General features: G+C 38.4%; 1 protein-coding gene across 1 annotated transcript in view; it reads left to right on the plus strand.

Moving 5' to 3' along the window:
• Positions 1-20209, plus strand: part of rictora (RPTOR independent companion of MTOR, complex 2 a) — a 51583-nt gene that overhangs the window by 26022 nt on the left and 5352 nt on the right. Inside the window, exons 24-35 of the mRNA XM_052111428.1 lie at positions 1451-1527; positions 6945-7023; positions 7117-7226; positions 7491-7578; positions 7662-7754; positions 8098-8204; positions 8433-8665; positions 11186-12194; positions 16769-16946; positions 17372-17456; positions 18660-18875; positions 19250-19405. Coding sequence (XP_051967388.1) covers positions 1451-1527; positions 6945-7023; positions 7117-7226; positions 7491-7578; positions 7662-7754; positions 8098-8204; positions 8433-8665; positions 11186-12194; positions 16769-16946; positions 17372-17456; positions 18660-18875; positions 19250-19405 — 2431 coding nt within the window. The remainder of the gene's footprint in view (positions 1-1450; positions 1528-6944; positions 7024-7116; positions 7227-7490; positions 7579-7661; positions 7755-8097; positions 8205-8432; positions 8666-11185; positions 12195-16768; positions 16947-17371; positions 17457-18659; positions 18876-19249; positions 19406-20209) is intronic.

The following is a 20209-nucleotide window of genomic DNA, read 5'->3' on the forward strand; positions in this document are numbered from 1 at the left end:
CTCAATGGGACAGTTTTAGCTGTTCATGAGGTGGATATAGCCTGAGGGAAAAAAACAGTTTCTGTGTTTGATGGTTCTGGTGCTCTGAAGCGTTGGCAAGAAGGCAACAGTTCAAAAGGTAGTGGGCTGGGTGAGTGGGGTCCAGAGTGATTTTACCAGCCTTTTTCCTCACTCTGGAAGTGTATAGTTCTTGACGTATAAGAGTAATATAAGATTATCAAACTTCAAAAGAATACGATTTATTATATAAGTGCATTCGCTGCTTCCTTCAGAGTGAAAACGCAGCACTGTTGTATATCTCCAAGCACGTGGAGGCTTGTGAGTGTTTCCAGCTGTTGCAGAGCAGTTCACAATCATTAAGCCATATCGGAAATTAATGACGAGCGATCACTAATGATCAACTGTTGTTGATGATATAGTGTTGATGAAATATGACAATGTTTACTTTTAGTTCTTTATATTGCAATTTATTGTAGGAGTGCACATTTTATTTCACTTATTTGTTTGAATGAGTTCCGGAAGCAGTGAAGTGTAAGCATTTCAAAATAAGAGTCCCTGACTTCAAAGTTAAAGTGCCTTTAAAGTTAAATAATTAAGTCTGTGATAATTCATTTAGAGATTTGTGTGTTTTTTTGTTGTTGTTTGTTTTTGGTATGGGGATACGGTATTAATTTTATTTGTTCATGTCTTGAAAAGGTCTTAAAAATTCGATTTTAAAATCTCTACAGCAACTCTGAATGACAGAGCAGGCTGCATATATGAAAATACACAGAAATGTTAGTTTACAATTTAAATATATCTTACAAAATGTATATGTCAGGATTTTTTGTTTTTGTATTTGGGCATGAATGGAGTGTAATGGTGATTTGAGAGTTATACCTCAAAAGCCTGTTAGATCATATTTGACACATTGATTTCAAAGGGAGGTTTTCAATAATATAATATTAAACATTTTAACTAAGCACAAGTTGCTTATATTCAGCAAATACCAATTTTAAAATATCAGTAACAATATAATATTTACTGTCACTTTTACTTTATTAAAATAAGCTTTTTAAGCTAATTATCCCAACATAAGAGTCACTTTTCAAACTAGTCCGCTGCCATTTTAAATAGATCGATATAAACATTGACACCACTTTTTTTTCACAAATAGCCACTAGATGGTGCCATAAACTTGTGTAACTTAAATACCATAGGTTGTTTGGCTCATCAGCTTGAACAGCGAGTGAAACAGTAGCCGTGAAATGTTGTGTATCATATTTGGTACACACTGTGTTATAGGGTTAAGAGTTAACTTGAGATTAACATAGACTGCATAATGATGTTAGCAATGCAAGTTGTTATAAAGTTTCACCTAGGATGCTGATTTGTTTGTATCAGTTAAATGTGTTGTCCCTCTGAAATCACTGATGTGTTTTTTATCTCTGATTTGTTGTGATCACTCTAGGCTAACCTGCACACTCTGATCCACATGAAACCAGCTCTGTCTCACCTGGGAGATAAAGGGGTTCTGCTGCTGTTAAGGTAGAACAACATTAGGTTAAGGTTAAACATTGCATTCAGTTACATTATGCTTGCCACATAAGTGTATCATACTGCACTCAGTACAAGATTTCTCTTCCAAGGGCATGTAGACCGAAGGAGAGTAGTTTGGTTACAATAGGTTAATAACATGTTGATGTTGAAGTGATGATTCCAAATTAATAGCTGTGCGTCACTCTCTCTCTCTCTCTCTCTCTCGCTCGCTCGCCTAGTTCAGCTTTACTTTATGATACTGGGTCATTTCATGTGCACACCCTGCTTTTGACAATGTAAAATGTGTCTGTTATCCGATCTGTTGTAGTCGCAGTTTTTGTTCGGATTGTTAGCCAAAAGAGTCCCGGGCAGTCCTGGGGATTTTTTTAAAGAGTCTGTACAGAGTAAACAGTAGTTATATACGATTTTGATAGAAGACTTCTAAGTCATTAATTTAATACAGGTATTCAGTTCCCATTAAACTCGCTCAACTCAGTGACTATGAACTCGGTCACTATCTGTGAATATGTTTCGATTGTATTTAATTTGTCAACCAGAAGATGTCGCTGTGGCCTCCAAGCTCCACTCTGGAGCACTCCGAGTTAGACTGCTATGCCTCAGGGATAAAGCACGCCCCCCTCATTACCATGCAGACAAAGAAATTTAGAAATAAATAAATGTGGACATCTAAAAATTTGGAAATAAAAAATATGGAAATATACACAAATAAATAAATATATGAGAAAAATTAATTAATGTGGAAAACATAAATTAATACAATTATACACAAGGAATTAATAGTATAAATGCTTATGTTGGTTTGATTTTAACATTTATGTATTTATATGTACACTTTTTTTTTTATTATTTTATTTGCAAATAGATTTATTTATTTTTAATACGGCAGTCCTCGTTCTCCATAACGGCTGATGTTGCTACTCTGACGCGAATCATGAACACAGCTTCACTATTGCTAAAACAAAGTGGATAGCTACAGTCTACCGGCAAATTAATGTTGTGAAGGATGAGAGTTTAAGAGATTTAATGCACATTGCAATGAATGCAACCAATGTGGGGACTAGTTCTTTCAATTAGTCAAACTCCCGCTTAGAATTTGGGAGACATTTAATGTTACTTGAATTGGTTACTTGAATTTTAGTGCATTGTCTTTATATTGTCGAGGACTTTGTTTGGAAAATGTTAATAAAGCATTATATTGGAGGTCACGCAATGCCATGCGAGGAGCAGATGGGTAACTGCGAGCTCTGTGCACTTTGCTATTTTTTTTAATTATTTTCATGTTATAATCCATGGAGATTCGATACACCCATCTACATATTTGTTCTTTGAGGTAAGCATGGCAAAGAAGTCAAAATCCTCAGGCTCTGAAGACATTAAAAGACACTTATGTGCTCAAGATGAAGCCTCTGTCAGCCCTGCTGACAGGGACTCTATTTGAATGGTGCGGCAGGAGAAATTCAGCTTCAACTGTCCAACATGTCTGTGATGCTGACAAAGGTTGTTGCTGATTTGGAAGATCAAGTTGTAATACGTCGATTGATTACAAATCGAAACAAAATTCTCTGAGTTGGTTACAAGAGTGGCAGATGTTGAGAAACTGATTGATTATCTGGAGTCATCGGAAAGGGAATTATCTGTTAATCAGCGACCAAATGTAGAGGTGGAAAGCATTTTGGAAAAATTGGAAGAATTGGAAAATTGGAGCTGATGATGTAATGTACGGATTGTTGGAATTCCTGAGCATGAGGAAGGCAGAGATATGGTGAAACTCCTAAACGAGCTCTTCCCGAGTCTGCTCGACATAACAGGCCACAAGCTGGAAATCTGGAGTCCCGGCTCTGAGATCCGCTGAGGGAGACAGGCCCTGATCAATTCTGGCCAAATTTCTGAGATCATCTGATAAAGATCTTGTGTTGCGCGAGGCGAGGAGCAAAGGAAAGCTTTCTTTGAAGTATCACAATATTTTCTTGTTCCTGGACTTTGCAAATTCGACAAGAGAGAAATGTGGTCGATTCAAGGAATGTAAGAAACTCTTACATCAACGGAAGATCGCTTTTGCACTGATGTTTACGGCCAAACTGAAAATAGATACATAAGTATTTACGTGTCCCAAGCAAGCACTGTCATTCATAGAAACAATGGGGAAGTAAGCCATTTGGTGTTTCTCATGTAGCTCCAGAGTGGATTAACTCCCTTTTCTTACTCTGGCTGTCTGAGAAAGCTGGGCGCCATTTTTGTTTCTGTTTGTTCCGCCTAGTGGCTGGAGTTTGTTTTGTGGAATAACACTCCTTCAAGAAACTTTTGCATTGACAGAAGATCGCTTCTAAACTTAAGTTCCCGGCCAGAATGAGAATGAATATTAAGGATGGCTGCAAAATATCTATATGCCCACACAAATGTTGTCTTTTATATTAAGTTGACTGAAGTCACGGTGTATTTGTTTTTATGCGGCCTCCAAGTGAATTTGACTCTTGACCATCCGAGGAACCTGTTTTGTTTTCTTTTTGTGCTGATTCCGCGCAGCGGCTGGAGTTTGTTTCGTGGAATATTGTTGCACTAATGTTGGAAAGTGGTCTGAATAGTCTTGTTTTTGACAATTAATATTTTCTATTATATCCACGTTAAATTTGAATGGGTTGGGGCACCCCATAAAAAGAAGGAAGGTTTTTCTGCGTAAGAAATGTGATCTTTCCTCGCAGGAAGCTGAAAAATTTGGGAAGGTATGGGGTGGGCATGTTTTCTTTGGTTCTGGCACAAGTAAGATTGGAGGAGTCATTACATTTGATAAGTAAACATCTACAATTCAAATCTCTCAAAAAGATTCATGATAAATTAGGAAGAGTCATTGTTCCAGGGGCAAAGGTTGGATTTGGCTAATATATACGTGCCTAACGTTGATGATAAGGGCTTTTTTATTCATCTTGAAGGGATGTTGCAAGCTCTGGCACCCCTCATGATATAATATTGGGTGGAGACTTTGATCTTTTGATAGACTTAGTCCTTGATCATAGTGAAGCAAATGTGTGTAAGCCCCCTAGAGCAACATTGATGCTTCACAGGATGTGTAAAAAATTTGGTCTTACAGATATTTGGTGACTTTTTAACCCATCTGGCAGGGACTATACATTCTTTTCATCAGTCCTGTTGTTTCATCTGTTGTTGATCGCTCAATTGGAAACATCTTAGTCTCAGATCACGCCCTGGTGAGAGATGTTGCCACGTATGGAGAAAAATAAAGCATATAGTTGCCGCTGTAATGTATCCCTTTTGCAAAATCCTGATTTCCAACATATGTTAAAGACTGAAATCAATGTTTATATGGAGACCAAATGGTCCTCTGTATCTTCTGTGGGCACGGCTTGGGAGGCACTTAAGGCAGTTCTCAGGGGTCGGAACATTCTGTATGCTTTATTTATCAAAGAATCCAAAGCACTAGAACTTGTGGAGTTGGAAGGGAATATTAAAGTGCTGAGGCATAGCTGAAGCACCGAATGTCGTCTTTTGGCCTCATAGAATTGACCCGATTGAAAAACAGATTTAATAAAGTGGAGTTTTGGTTATTCAGGGCAAGACAGTCATACAAAGAGTCGGTGGACAAAGCAGGGAAGCTTTTGGCTAGATGTATAAAGCAGAGAGAGTCTTTTTCTCTCATTCCCTCAGTGAAATCTGGAAGCATTAGCATCTGCGATAAGAATGGAGGATGATTTCCAGGGGTGATGGTGGGAGGTGTGGTGCATAAGCTTCTGCTTTACACAGATTATATTTTATTATTTGTCACTGACCCTACTAGATATATGCGTGCCTCCACAGAATTATTCATTCCTTTTCCATGTTCTCAGGATACTAAGTCAATTGGTCTAAATCCGAAGCTTTGGCTCTGACAGCGTACTGTCCAGTAGCGGCCTTCCAGCTGTGCCCCTTCCAGTGGCACAAACAGGGCATTTAAGTATTTGAGTATTTTATTCCCAGCATATTTGTCTGATTTAGTTAGTTCATTTTGACCCTTTATTAAAGTTATTGATGATTGAGAAGGTTAAATTTGTTAAAATGAACTGTATTCCAAAATTCAACTACCTGCTAAAGTCACTCCCTATAGATGTAAAGTCACTCCCTCTCTTATTTCAAGCAATTTGATAGTATAGCAAAGTACTTCATTTGGAATGGTAAACGTCCCAGACTACATTCCAACAAAAAACATAGACCGATTGACATAGGTGGGCCAAGCCTACCTAAGATTTAGTTTAATTATATTGTGTTTGTCTCAGGCATTTGGCTCATTGGTCGCTTCCACTCAACATGTTGGTATTCCCAGATCTCAGATTTTTTTGGGGGGTATTTACAGTTGCGCCACCTTCTCTTTACTGTTTTTGGGAGTAGCATACACCTACCTAAATTGGCAGACACCCTGGGAGTGGTGATTACTGCTTTTGGAAAAGGTCATGAGGCATCAGTGTATTACTCCCTGCTAGTTCAGAGTCTGGGAGATGGAGCTTTCACCTCTATCAAGAGATTATGGGAGAAAGATTTTAATTTGGTATTGTGAGAAGGGAGTGCGGGTTGGGATTCTAAAAAACGCCAAGTCTGTATCTAGAGATGCAAGGGTGCATAGACTGTATAGGCTTGGTCTTAAAGACACACCCACCTGCTGGCATTGCCTATCTGAAGATGGAGACATGGCCCATATTTTTGGTGGTGCACGGAGATTCAGGAATTTTGATGGGGCGGTCATCAACGTAGGTTTCAAATACATCAAAGATTGGGTCCTCACCAGTGCGATGATAGGCAGGCAGATTGTTTTAAGGGGTTGAAATTCGGTGGGAGCACCCTCAATTCGGGAGTGGTGTGGAGAGATGGGAAGGGTGGCAGCCTTCGATGTAGAAGGCTGGGTATATAGGATTCTTTTAATGCGAAATGGGGTAGATATTTGATGTTTTTGGGGGGCTCAGAGTGGGACTATGGAAAGAGAGGAATAGTTTTAGAGTTATGTGTTTATTATATGTGTATGTATTTGTCTATGTGTTATATATATATTTTTTCTCTCTCTCTCTCTCTCTGTGTGTGGTGTGTGCGCGCGCGCTTATGTAAGACCACTGGATGTTTGTTTGGGGTCGGGTGGGGTTCTTGATTTGGGAGGGGTAGTAGTGGTAGTTAAATGTTGATTCATTGTATATGTTTTGTTTTTCTTTGTCTTTGAAGAATCAATAAAATTGTTGATCACAAAAAATTTAAATAACACATTATATTGCTACATGTTTTGTTTTCTTTCCGAAGATGGAGTTAAATACATTTTGAGAAGCAAAAAAAGTGTAAAAGTTCTGCACTTTTAAAATCTGATTAATCGTGATTTTTACATTTTACTCGACTGACAGCTCTGCAGTAAATATCTTCTACATTCTCCTCCGTAGATTCCTGTCCATACCAAAGGGGTTCTCTTACCTCAACGAAAGAGGCTACGTCAACAAACAACTAGAAAAATGGCAGAAGGTAAGCAGATCAATCCATTGGTGCTTTTATGTCCATCTCGGTCTTGTTCCTTTTTAATGAAGATGGTATATTGAGCCATCTCTGTCTTTGCAGGAGTATAATCTGAAGTATGTGGACATGATTGAAGAGCAGTTGAATGAAGCTCTGACAACATATCGCAAACCTGTCAACGGAGACAACTATGTTCGGCGCAGCAACCAAAGGTTTAGAGATAGTTCACTCAAAAATAAGAACTCGGTCATCCGTTACTGATCCTCATGTTGTTCCAAAACCATATTTCTGTCTTTCATGGAACACAAAAGTAGATGGTTGGTGCATATTCTTCAAATTGTATACCTTTGTGTTCCACTGGTAGAATGAAAGTCACATAGGTTTGGAACAACATTAGGGTGTGTATATGTTGACTGTTTTCAAACATGTTGAATTGCATTGTTTCAAACTATTTCTGTCTCTCTCTCATGTTGTAGGTTACAGAGGCCAAATGTTTTTCTCCCTGTTCATTTGTATGGGCAGTTGGTCCATGATAAGACAGGCTGCCTCTTATTGGAAGCTCAGGTACATGATGCTTGCTAGTTGTTGTACAGCATTTTTCTGGCATTTGTGTCTTGGTAGTGATTGTAACCTTGTGTGTTTGTTAGGGTGTTATCCCGGATCTCAGCTACACTCTTCGTTCTCCAGTTCTGGATAAATGGGAAGGCATTAAACAGCTAAAGGCAGCGCTATGGGCTCTGGTCAGTTATGGTTTTTGATTCTTGCGCTGTGCATTCTCTCACCAGTATTTAATGATTGCATTCAATTTTTGTGGTTCTGTCATGATTTACCCTGATGTTGTTCCAAACCTGTGTGACTTTCTGTCTTTAGTGGACATGAAAGGAGATGTTAGGTAGAATGTTAGCCTGTGTGGAAAAAATCCACTGCAGTGTAAGTGAACAGTGACTGAGGCTTACATTCTGCCTAACATCTCCTTTGTTTCACTGAAGAGAAGTCATACGGGAGCAACATAAGGGAAGTAAATGGTTTTGGGGTGGAGTATACCTTTTATTTATTTTTTTTAAGTATACTTACCATTTTCAGGGCAACATTGGAAGCTCAAACTGGGGTCTGAACCTGCTCCAGGAAGAGAATGTGATTCCAGATATAATATCTCTGGCTCAGCACTGTGAGGTTCTGTCCATACGTGGGTAAGACTGCCTCATATCACCGTTTGATAGAAATATTCTCTGTAATTTGTAACATAATGGCAATGGAAAACATACATGGCAACTTAACATGTTAGCACGAGACTGGTGCGATCAAATTGCTTGTCTGTGCACCAATTAAGGTTACCATTCTTTCACGTACAGCAAAAAAGTAAACCTGAAACGGTGTGAAATGCAACTGCTAGTAACAGACAGCTTTTTTGTGTGCAGTACGTGTGTGTATGTGCTGGGTGTAATCAGCCGTACGTGGCAGGGCAGTGACGTGCTTAAGTCTTTAGGATGGGACTCTGTACGTCACAGCCGTAGACAGCAGTGGCCCGTTGTTGTTCCCGATGAGGTGGACGCTCCGCTGCCCAGCGAACTCTCATCTGTGCCCAGCACGCTCAGCCTCAACTCCGAGTCCACCAGCTCACGGCACAACAGTGAGAGCGAAAGTCAACCCAGTGAGTCGATACACATGGTTAAACTAAAGTCAACATCAATTTAAAATGAATCCTACACTGCAAAAAATTACTGTCTTTATCAGTCTAGTTTCCTGTAGTATATCTAAGCATCCCTAAACAAGATTAAATTAGCTAAGAAGCAAAACTGAATCATGTTTCTCATGATCTTAAAAACCTTTTGATCTGAATGTTTTAAATAAGTTTTGTAGACAAAAATATAGTTGTGCCACCATTTGATCAACATATGAAAAACGAGTTTTTTAAATGAAAGACCAAGCAGTCAATAATTGCCCAGCATAGATGGGTACAAGCGGCCGAAATGGGCTTCCTCAGAAGGGTGGCGGGCTTCTCCCTTAGAGATAGGGTGAGGAGCTCAGTCATCCGTGAGGAGCTCGGAGTAGAGCCGCTGCTCCTTTGCGTTGAAAGGAGTCAGTTGAGGTGGTTTGGGCATCTGGTAAGGATGCCCCCTGGCCGCCTCCCTAGGGAGGTGTTTCAGGCACGTCCAGCTGGGAGGAGGCCTCGGGGAAGACCCAGGACTAGGTGGAGAGATTACATCTCCACACTGGCCTGGGAACGCCTCGGGGTCGCCCAGTCAGAGCTGGTTAATGTGGCTCGGGATAGGGAAGTTTGGGGCCCCCTGCTGGAGCAGCTGCCCCCGCGACCCGACTTCGGATAAGCGGTTGAAGATGGATGGATGGATGGATAGATGGGAACTCCTTAATACTGCGGTGCTTTCACACTGGCAGTTTAGTTCAAAACGGCGCGCGTTTTGCAAGGATAATTGGTAATGTGAAAGCTGTCATGTGGGATTCGCACCGTGGTACCGAACCCGAGACTACCTGTAGGAGGTGGTCTGAATTTGCTTGCAATGGAACTGTAGCGCGATTCACGTGAATGTCAAAGCAACTCGGACTAGGGTGCGCAATTGTTCAGGAAGTAAAGTAACCTGCACATGCATTTTAGCCGACGATGACATCATTAGTTTCGACAACACACGAGCATCCACACATTCCTGAAAGTCCCAAAAAAGTAATGACACCACAATGTCAAGTACAATCTGTCTATCTATAAACCTTATGAATACTATATATACATACTATTATAGGTTATAAATAATAGGGTATAATAGGAGATGACAAGCATGAGTAAGCGTGCAGTGTAAACGAAGATGCAAATTAATTCCTTGCAATCAGCTGTCTCCTCAAAATATGCTGTTTGCAAGCCGCCTTCCCTTGGACATCTGATGAGTTATGCCATGAAGTGCACATATACGCATGAATATATATATATTCATGGTTTAATTCTTAAAATAAGGTGAAACAACATTTATTGCCATGAAAATATTTAATAAGTACGAAAACAAGTTTTCCAATGGAGTAATAAAAATAAACTTAATTTAGTTTGTTTACCATTATCAACACAATTTTGCTTCACTAGCAAATTTTGCTTGTTTTAATGATGTTTACCTAGGTATTTTTCTGGAAAACAAAATAATTTTTCTTTTTTTGCTCTGTATGTACTTTCATAATGCATATTCCTGGTCTTATTGTGCACAATGTTTCGGTGCACATTATTCCAATAAAAAAACATTTGTTTGACTTTGTAATATCATTCAAATATTATATAACAATAATTATAATAACTTAATCTGAAACAACTTTCAATCCCTTCCCTCCAACCAACCATCTCCATTCTAGTATGTAACGGACACTTTTCACGATTCAGTCAATTCTGATGGATAAAATCTAGTACCACCCTAAACATTTTTTCTCATGTCTTGTTTAACTCTGAAAAACGTCACGTTACAGAAGTAAAATGAGTTGCAAATGTTGTTTCATGTTGACGTTATCAGTTGATGCATGTATGAAAAAGAATTTAAGCATAATATATATGTAGGGATGCACCGATGTATCGGCTGCCGATATTTATCGACAAATTATTGATGATGAATGAAAACTATCGGTAATAAGCATGAAACGCCGATATGAAAAACCGATGGATGATTTATACAAAACTAGTAACACTTTGTAAAAACTCAGAATCCAGAAATAGGAATAGCCACAAAATGTAGAAGGTTTGGCACTCCTATAAACATTTGTATTTGTATTCTTTCTTGTTCTCACGTTGCGAATGAAATGTGGAAACAACGGGATAAACGGACGTGACAGTTGTGAAAGCAGCACTTACCTATAGACTATTAAAAGCACTTTGAAACCTGCAGACTTGGACATCTGAGATATCAGAAATGATATATACTAGAAATGTAATATATTGGATATTATTTAATGTTAGAACAGTAAAAATGCTTTTGTACTTCTTTATAAAAAATGTTAAGCATTCCAAAGTATAATCATACAATAACAAAATGAGCTAAGAGGTAAAATATCGATTTCGGCCTGTAGTTATTGTTAAAATTGGTATCGGCCAATAATGTTCATATCGGTTCATCTCTAAATGTATGCAGTACAAGCTGCTGTTGCTCTTGACGACCATTGTAAAACTAAATGTGTGTGCTCTCAGGTTTGTATTTTATGGACGATGATCGCGAGGGGTTGGACATGTACGAGGACTCTTCCTTCTGCTCACACATGAAGCCCTCAAAGGATAGAAGCCCCTTCACCATTCTGACCCCTTCACACCTCAGAAATCGCTTCTTAAACTCTCTCCCTAGTAAGAAGGGGCGGAGCATAAGTGACTCTAAAGGCACGAACAATGCGGGAAAATTGCCAGAGGAACTTTGGCTAGTGCGGCGGAACCGTACCATAACGGAACCCTCAAACTACTCTCCTGGCAACTCGGGGCAGTGCGAAGTTTTCTTTAACGGTAATCGCATGCCCCGCAGCCCTACGGTAAGCCTGGAGACATCGTTTGTGGGCATAAAAGCACTAGCGGAGCCATACTTGACCGACGGAAGCTCTGATTCGGAGATCAAAGGTCACCATAAAGCTGTGATCCCTGGCCATGGCCTGCGGGAGCGTAGCAGCAGGGAGCGTTTGACATGTGACGGCACCTCTGTGTTGCCGGGAGGCTGTACATTTAAGAGTCGCAGTCAAAGTTTTAACACTGACACAACCACCAGCGGCATCAGTTCAATGAGCTCCTCCCCCTCCCGAGAACCGGCCGTCGCCATGGATACGGACTGCGCCAGCCTCAACACAGTGGTCAGTGCCAAAACGGTGAAAATGCAAGACTCTCTCCGCCCACAAGCCCACCACAATCACATCCCCTTGTCCAAGTCCAATTCCACCTCGCTGGTTCCTCCCGGCTCGGCGCATACACTTCCACGCAGGGCACAGTCACTGAAATCGCCCTCCGTGGCTACCATCAATAGTTTAGTGGACTGTAGCTATATGTACACGAGCCCTCGTGATGCACTGGGCTACGCAACCTTAAAGCGACTACAGCAGCAAAGGATACACCCTTCATTGTCCCACAGCGAAGCATTGGCGTCTCCTGCTAAAGATGTGCTGTTTACCGACACAATCACCATGAAAACGCACCGTCTCGAATCACGACTCACCCCACGCAGGTACCCTTGCACTCTTAATTTCTACCCTTGCATCTTTTATTGTACTTTTTTTTTTCTCTCTCTCTGAACTCATTGCATATTTTTATTGAGCTGTTTAATATGAGGGTGAATCTCATGAAAATTTTCAAAAACATGTCCAGGTTAGGGTTGCACGGTAATATCGCAATACCTAAAAATTTTAAACAGTACGATATCACCTTGTTGCTTATTCCAGTACCATACTACAGTATGTTACTATTACCAACATTTTACAGGTTGTGACATTTTTTATTTATTTATTAAATGTATAACAATTTGACAGTTAATCAAATTCAAATCTCAAAAATGGCCAAGTGTGGTCATTACAGTGTGCATGCGCTGTAACTTCAGAATGAATGAGAGGTGCCGCTGTGCTCTGTCATCTACTTCACACCCAAGTGTGCCGCACAAGCCCTCAAAAGTGAAGCCAAAACGTCTGGAACGCCCCCCAGTGACTGGTCCTAGTATAGGTCATAAACCCCACCTCCCCATGTTATTCAACGGGACGTGAGACCAAATTAACAATTAAATTACACTTCACATATCTTTTTCCAAAGATAGTTTCTGTCATTTACTGTAGTTTCTATCACGTTGATGTAATTTCAAGTGTTTGTTTTCATAATAAGTTTGTTTTTAGTTATTTGATGCTATAAAAACGGTGCTGTGACATCATGATTGACAGCTGTGATTGACAGGTTCTCTGAGCGAAGTAGTCACTGAAGCACCAACTGACTTTTTTTCGGGATCTTCGGTGGACTGAGGAGATTGGAGCTTTAAATTTAATATCTAAATTTCTATAATTAATTATTTCACACAGTCAAAAGTCAAAAGTGCAGGGTCGTGTGCTTGCGATTGATTCAGCGAGAGTGAGGGCGGGGCCATGATTTCGCGGCTTTACTTCCTGCTCACTACTGCGCAGGTCTGGTCCCGAAATCGCAACTGCGCAGACTCAAGTCCCAAGATGTCAGCGCCATATCGGGACACTGGTGGCTTCAGTTCTCACCAATGGAAAAGAGCGAAGGGGCGTCGTCCATCTTTTTTTTACAGTCTATGCTTCACACACACACGAGAGAGAGAGAGAGATGGGATGCTTATAATACTTGTTTAGTTTAGCTGTGAACACTCGCATATTCTCCTCCGGTGCAGCTCTAAATTTTCAGCTTGCCAGGAGCTTGTTAAAAACAACCATCAAATGCTGGATTAACTCAAAGTTCTGCCAAAATAAAAGCTCTGTTCAACTGGATGCATTTAAACTGAAGAATTTTGACAATCATTTCATATTAACACATTTTTTAATGGTTGTATAATAATTATAGTACTAGTATTAATAATAATAATAATAATAAAATGTAAGAAATATCACAAAAGCCAGTGTACTGAATATCAGCACGATATGAAGCGTGAACACTGAAAGGCTGCTTTTGTGCAGCATTTTATTTGACCAAAGAATTTACAATTGTTATATTTTAATTTGATTAAAACGGTATGCATTAATTTGATTAAACACTGTGTTGATGATAACATATAATTAAAACATTTAAACAAATTTAAATAGAAACAGTTTGTAAGTGCAAGACTTTATGCAGTTCTTTAGTCAAGTAATTTTCTATGTAATTTCATCAGAAGTCTTGATACCAAGGTACCAAGGCAGGGATCATACAGAAGATAAAATTTTGGTTTTGGAGCAACCCTAGTACAGGTCATATTTCACCCAAAAATCAAAAGAAAGAAATCAAAAGTTTGCCTAAAAAAATAAGCTTATTTTAGGCCATTACGATTTTTGACATAGTGAAATTTTTTTCATGAAAATCAAAATTCTCACTACTGTGATAATGTATCCTGACTTATATACATACATACATACATACATACACACACACATATATATATATAATATATATAATTTATTTATTTATATATTGTTCTGTTATTGGAATCACTGTTGAGATTAATTGCACAAAAAAGAAAATCTCAAAGTATCAAACTCATTACATTAATTTCCGTTTTTTTTTATTGTATTGTTTATTCTATGTTGCAATATAACCTGAACATGTTCTTGACAGGTTTCATGAGATTCACCCATATATAAAAGAATAAAACTTGGTTGGTTACATAAATCTGACTTTCATGTAAGAGTTTCAGGATTTTTTTTTGCTGGTCCTCAGGTGTTGTCATAAAAGGTTCAGTTATTCTGGACCATTCAACTCCCATCGCAGAGAGTCCAGAACTGTCAAGCCGTGGTGGGTAGGGCGACTATAGTGAACAGTCCTCATTAGCTTAGACCCAACGTAGAGTTTCCATTGTAGAACAGGCAACATCCTGTCCTATAGAAATGAGGTTCTTAGTTCCCAAATCTTAAAATGTTTCGCTCACCCTTCACTTTATATGAAGAGTTGAGTGACCGGATACTAATACACCTCAAATATTCTGTCTCATCCTTGTTGAAACAGTTCTTTTGAAAACTGCAACCTAGTAACATGTAAAGAAGTAGTACTCAAATCTTCTTTGGTAGATCCGCATTACTGTAAAGTTTAGATCCAATCTCTAACACGCCTGTTCTAAAGCTAAACAAAATCTGCATCATGTGCTGTAAATGGAGATAGAAGGGTCTCGAGACCCATCCAAATCCAATGTTTGCGTCACATCCTGTATAATGAGATGCCTTTATCTGGTCAATTTGTGAAGCATTGATGTGTCCTTCAATGCCACCAATGAACCACTAGAGGTTGACCGGTAGTGGATGTTGCTGAAACCGATACCTTAGGTGGTGTAAAAGGTCCAAAATCTATTAAACAGCCGATAGCATTTAAAAGCGATTCATAGAATGTCAAATGTGACGAGCACTAGGGCCGAAACAATTAGTCGACGTTTCGACAACATGTTTTATTGTTGAATAGTCGTTTGATCTCATTTAACGTAACATGAGATCACATTAAACTGTAATGATGATGCACGAGAGCAGCACCTGCAGTTCACACCTGACTGAGGAGAGGAAGAATTACACAGATCAGAGTCCAGATATACTCTAAACCTTCCAAACAGCTTCAGTTGATGTAGATTGCAAATTGTGAGGGAATTATACAAAAATACCAAATAAGTACATACAGAAGCTCTCTCGTTGTGGAATAAGTGGAGTCAGAGCACTTTAAAGGAAACACCCCGGTGTTACATCTTAAATGCAGTTATATTTAATGCGTTATAACTTTATTCAATTTCAAATAAAACTGGCATTTCTCTGTGTGGTCAGCACCTCTTCGATGAGTTGCGCGAAGTGTCCTGATCTAAGAGGGAGAGATTGCTCGCGACTTATTGAATCATAATATAGTATATGTGTCATGTGCATTTCTAATCATGGCAATACACAGCTTTATTAATAAGAGAGGTTTTATTTGAGAGTTAAAAATGGATTGAAGTGAACAGAAAGGTGAGAGAGGAATTATATATACTGCAACAAAATACATTTATGATTTGTTTTGGTTTTGGCTTGTTTTCCAATAGAAATATCTAAAACTCATTTAAAACTATGTACATTTACATTATCAGCAATACTGCAGAATAAAACATTCAAGAATGTTGAATATAATATTAAAAATACAAATATTTTTAAATATCTAAAAATCCTTTTAAAAAAAAAAAAAAAGATGCATTCACCTGAGAAGCAGCATAGAAGATATTTAGACTTGCTTTTAGAGAATAGATCTTTAAAAGTATTTTTAAAAGATGATTTTGTCCTCTTTATTGTTAGTAAGCATGTTTAACACAACCTATTATGTTGAGGAACAACCTGAATAGTCGGTTAAGAGCTAATGAGATAGACAGATAAGTACGGTGGTAAAAAAAATGATAACCTATTAATTGGTCGATAGTTTTTAAAATTGATTCTTGGAATGTTTAAAAAAAAAACCCAACAAAATCCCAGTAATAACCAGAAACAAGATTTGCCGCATAACGCAGGTCTATGAACAAGCCCGAAATACACTTATTTCAGGACTCTTATTTTGAAATGACGGAGATATGGTGCCGTTATAATGCTCTATATTTAACTATTTACCAAATTAAGCTTTTTATAGCCTATTTATTCTCCAGATTAAGGTATTTTACATTGATGTGAGGATAAAAATTGGCTGAATTTTGTCAGTGGATGTTTTTATTTCACCTTTAGAGGCCGCTGCTATACTGTTGAATCCTCCAGCGCTTACCACAGTGGAATAAAAACAACTTTCAGCAACTGTTGGCACAGATTAATCTGTAAACCTGATATATCGGTCTACCTGTAATCATTAGACATGAACTTAAAATCCCTCGGAAGCCAGTCTGAAACCAACGTCCTTACAAGGTGCCTTCATATGCATAATGCTGCTTGTGATGTCATATACTGGACAGTGAGGCAACACTCACTCTCTTTTAGCTCTGGGGGATCTTTTAGTAGTTTCTGAATCGTTTGAACAAAAACACTTTGAATATTCCAAAATAATTTTTAATAAAGGTAAAGTTACCGGAAGAGATTATGGGATAGAACGGCTAATGCTTTTTGTTTATTTTTGCTCTGTACTCAGGTTTCTGAAAGCTTTGAGTTTTGCAGCTCTTGATAAGGAGGATTTGCTGAGTCCGATAAATCACTCCACACTACAACGATCCTCGTCGCTGCGGTCCATGGTCTCTAGCGCCACCTTTGGCTGCAGCGAGGACTATATTGGCCTAGCACTGCCCATGGACATCAACAACATGTTCCAGGTAAATTTTAGTGTCTATACTTACAGTACATATATGCTTCTCTCATGTTTAAGTAAGTCATCGACTGATTGCACTGAATAATGTTATTGCTGTTCACATATTGTGTTTTTATTATTTCAGATTTTTCTTCCCGTTTATTCATTTTAATCTTTCAATATTAAAACTTTTTAGTTAATGTTACTTTTTTATGCTTTGTTCTTTTGTTTCTCATTATATAAAAAAAATAACAAATTAAAATGGCAACTTGTGTTTTTATCTGTCGTTTTATTTCTGTGTAGAGCACTTTTAATTACAATTGTGTATATCATTGTGGCTTATGAGACTTTATAAAAAAATAAAAATAAAAATACAAGTGTTATTTGATTTAAGTTGAGTTAAAATGCAAGATAACCTAATATTTTATCTTTTTTTTTTTTGTTTTTTAGATTAAAGAAACGTCCTATTTCCAGAAGAGAACAAGCCCCCCTGCTGGAGAAAAATCATCCAAATTTATTTTCGGAGATTCAGATGGTAAAGCTTAACAACATCATGTTTGCAACATCACCCTCAATGTTTATGTAGTGTTATAAAAATTACCTTAAAAGATGTGGATCTTATTTTTACACTTAAAAAGTTTTACATCTAACAGAAAAGTACTTTTGATTTTTTTTATATATATATACTATATATATGTATATATATAGCTATATGATATTAGAGCTGTTGACACATGTACTCACTTTACCACAATGCTGATTCATTTCAAAATTCAAAGGTGATTCATTTTAAAACAATTTATGGGATTTAACACATTTAAATTCGGACATTTTATTCAGCTCTGTGTGAGTTCTAAACTCTGGCTGGAATAGAGTGTAAACTTTGCGACGTGTCGGGACATCACACAGATATACATGTACAAGTGATGTAGAAAAGATCTCTTAACTGTAATTTTGTACAAAACAAACCAAGAAGGGACATGTGATAAGCTGCATTCGCATAACTTGCTGAAGTAAAGCATCAGCATATTCCCGGCGTTGCGTTGTGCCTCCGTTTTACCAAACCATTTGTATGAAGTTTAATTATGTGGAAAGTGCTAGTGCTAAAAGCAAAACAAGACATTATATGCAATGCTTTGCATGTGGAGTTTAAAAGTGTGCGAATCATGTAAATGCAGCTTCACGATTGCTGTAGCAAAGAGAATAGCCACGATTAATATTGTGGAGATTGAATGCCCCTTGCAATGAATATTCAACCTATGGGGACAAGTTCTTTCAATTAAGGAAACATGTACGTTACATGAAATGGTGCTATTTTTGGTCATTTCTGTCTTTATACTATGGAAATACTTTTGGGAAATGTTCATAAAACATTATTGTTACATATTATTATGCTTTCTTTTCTAAAATGGAACTTAATGCATCTTGTAAGTAAAGTATATACATAGTCAAATTTCAGTACTTTCAAAATCTGACAGCACAAATGCATACATGTGGTGATTTTAATTACTTAACGTCCCTATAATTGGAAACTTGCAATTGTGGTATAAGCATTGGTGACAAATACATTTGCAAATATGCTATTTTTATAATGTTATTGCTAACTAAAACATTTGCTTTTACGTTATACTGTGATTGTGCTGATCCAAATGAAAAGAAGCAACAATAACAATTGCTTGGTGAACCATTAGCATTGCTAAGTCTGAACGTTTGTTTGTTGGTGTGTGTGCACATTTAGGTTTTTTAGACTCATGTCGCGGGCCTCTGTTGAAGACGCAGGTTAGCATAACGGAGCTGTTAAACAGCAGTCGTTCGGAACAGCACCACATGCTGGGCGCAGATGAAACTACAGGCTTACAGGAGCACACAGAGGAGAACTGCCTCTACTGCAGCGCACTCACTGCCCTCGGCTCGCACACACACAGCCACCTGAACAACACGCACAATCGTACAGGTGAGAACACAAACACACACGCACCTTAAGAAGACATCCACCATATAGTACTAATCTATCAGAAATGCTCAAAACCCATCAACTTAAACTAGGCACAGGGATGAGCCTAGCGTACTAGGCTGTTCTTGTTAGACAGCTCAAAGGTTGTCACTATCTTAAATGATAAATTGGTAATTAATATGACATTATTATGAATCAATTCCAGGGCTAAATGCTACTTTTTATTCATAAATTGGTCATTTCATTTTCATTCAACATCTCACACTTGTCCTGCAGTGTCCAAATGTTGGAACCTTTGGATAAAATTATCTGCAAAATGATTAGGAATTTAGTTAGGAGATTTTTTTCTTTATCTGCCATACTCTCTATGGCAGATCTGTCAGATGGCTTCTCTCAGTGGCACAGCCAGCCATCTCATAATCATCTCGAGGTGGTCGCCCAGTCGAAGTTTTCCGGGATCTCTGGGTGCAGCGATGCAACTGTGAGTCAAGACTCGGCCAGCAGCACTCCCAGCACGGAGCTCATACTGGGTGAGAATGAGACCAGATTCCACGAATGCACACAACTCTACTTCCTATGAAATTACAAACCCAGGGTCCAATACTAACTTTTTAGCCATGTGAAAAAAATTACTACCCAGTCAGATTTCTTACCAAAACAAAGAATAGAAAAAAGTCTGCTCATAAGAGTCTTGGTCAATACTGTTCAGGCTGTTGTTGACTCACTTAAAAGAACTGGCTCAAAGGGTCATTTGCTTGGGAATCGGACTGCACTTGTGCTGTATAATCAGTAACGAAGTTACGGCGCCGCTGAATTGTAGTGCAGGAAACACTGTCTGAGTAGGCTACTTTAGTATGGTTTGAGGTGCCCATCGCTGGAATGCACTTTCAGGAGCCGTTAATGAAAACAAATGTCTTGAAAATCATTCAGTCCCATTGTTTTAATGCAATCATTACCGGAGAATTACTCAAAATCTGAGTGGTCTTCCGTTCTTCCCGATGGCATGAATGGTCCTGGATATTGCCTTCATCATGCTTTGAGATTTACAGCTGAGGCCATCGAACTGGAAACTACTATTCTTAGAACAAAAGTGGAACGTGTTACGTTACTTTTTAAAGCTAACACGCATTGAAGATTTCAGACCTTGCACAAACCTCATGCTGATACACAGAAAACATTTGACAAACTACTGTCTTCTGCGTACTTCAGTGTATCATACACTCTTAAGTTAACGTCTAAAAACGGGCTGTAATGTCAGATTTAAAATGCTGTCTACTCTGGTTAAGGTTTCTTTTGAAATCTGGTCTGGGTAACGTGTAAACCGTTTGAATAAA

The sequence above is a fragment of the Xyrauchen texanus genome, chromosome 3 (assembly GCF_025860055.1).
Source record: "Xyrauchen texanus isolate HMW12.3.18 chromosome 3, RBS_HiC_50CHRs, whole genome shotgun sequence".
Classification (NCBI taxonomy): Eukaryota; Metazoa; Chordata; class Actinopteri; order Cypriniformes; family Catostomidae; genus Xyrauchen; species Xyrauchen texanus.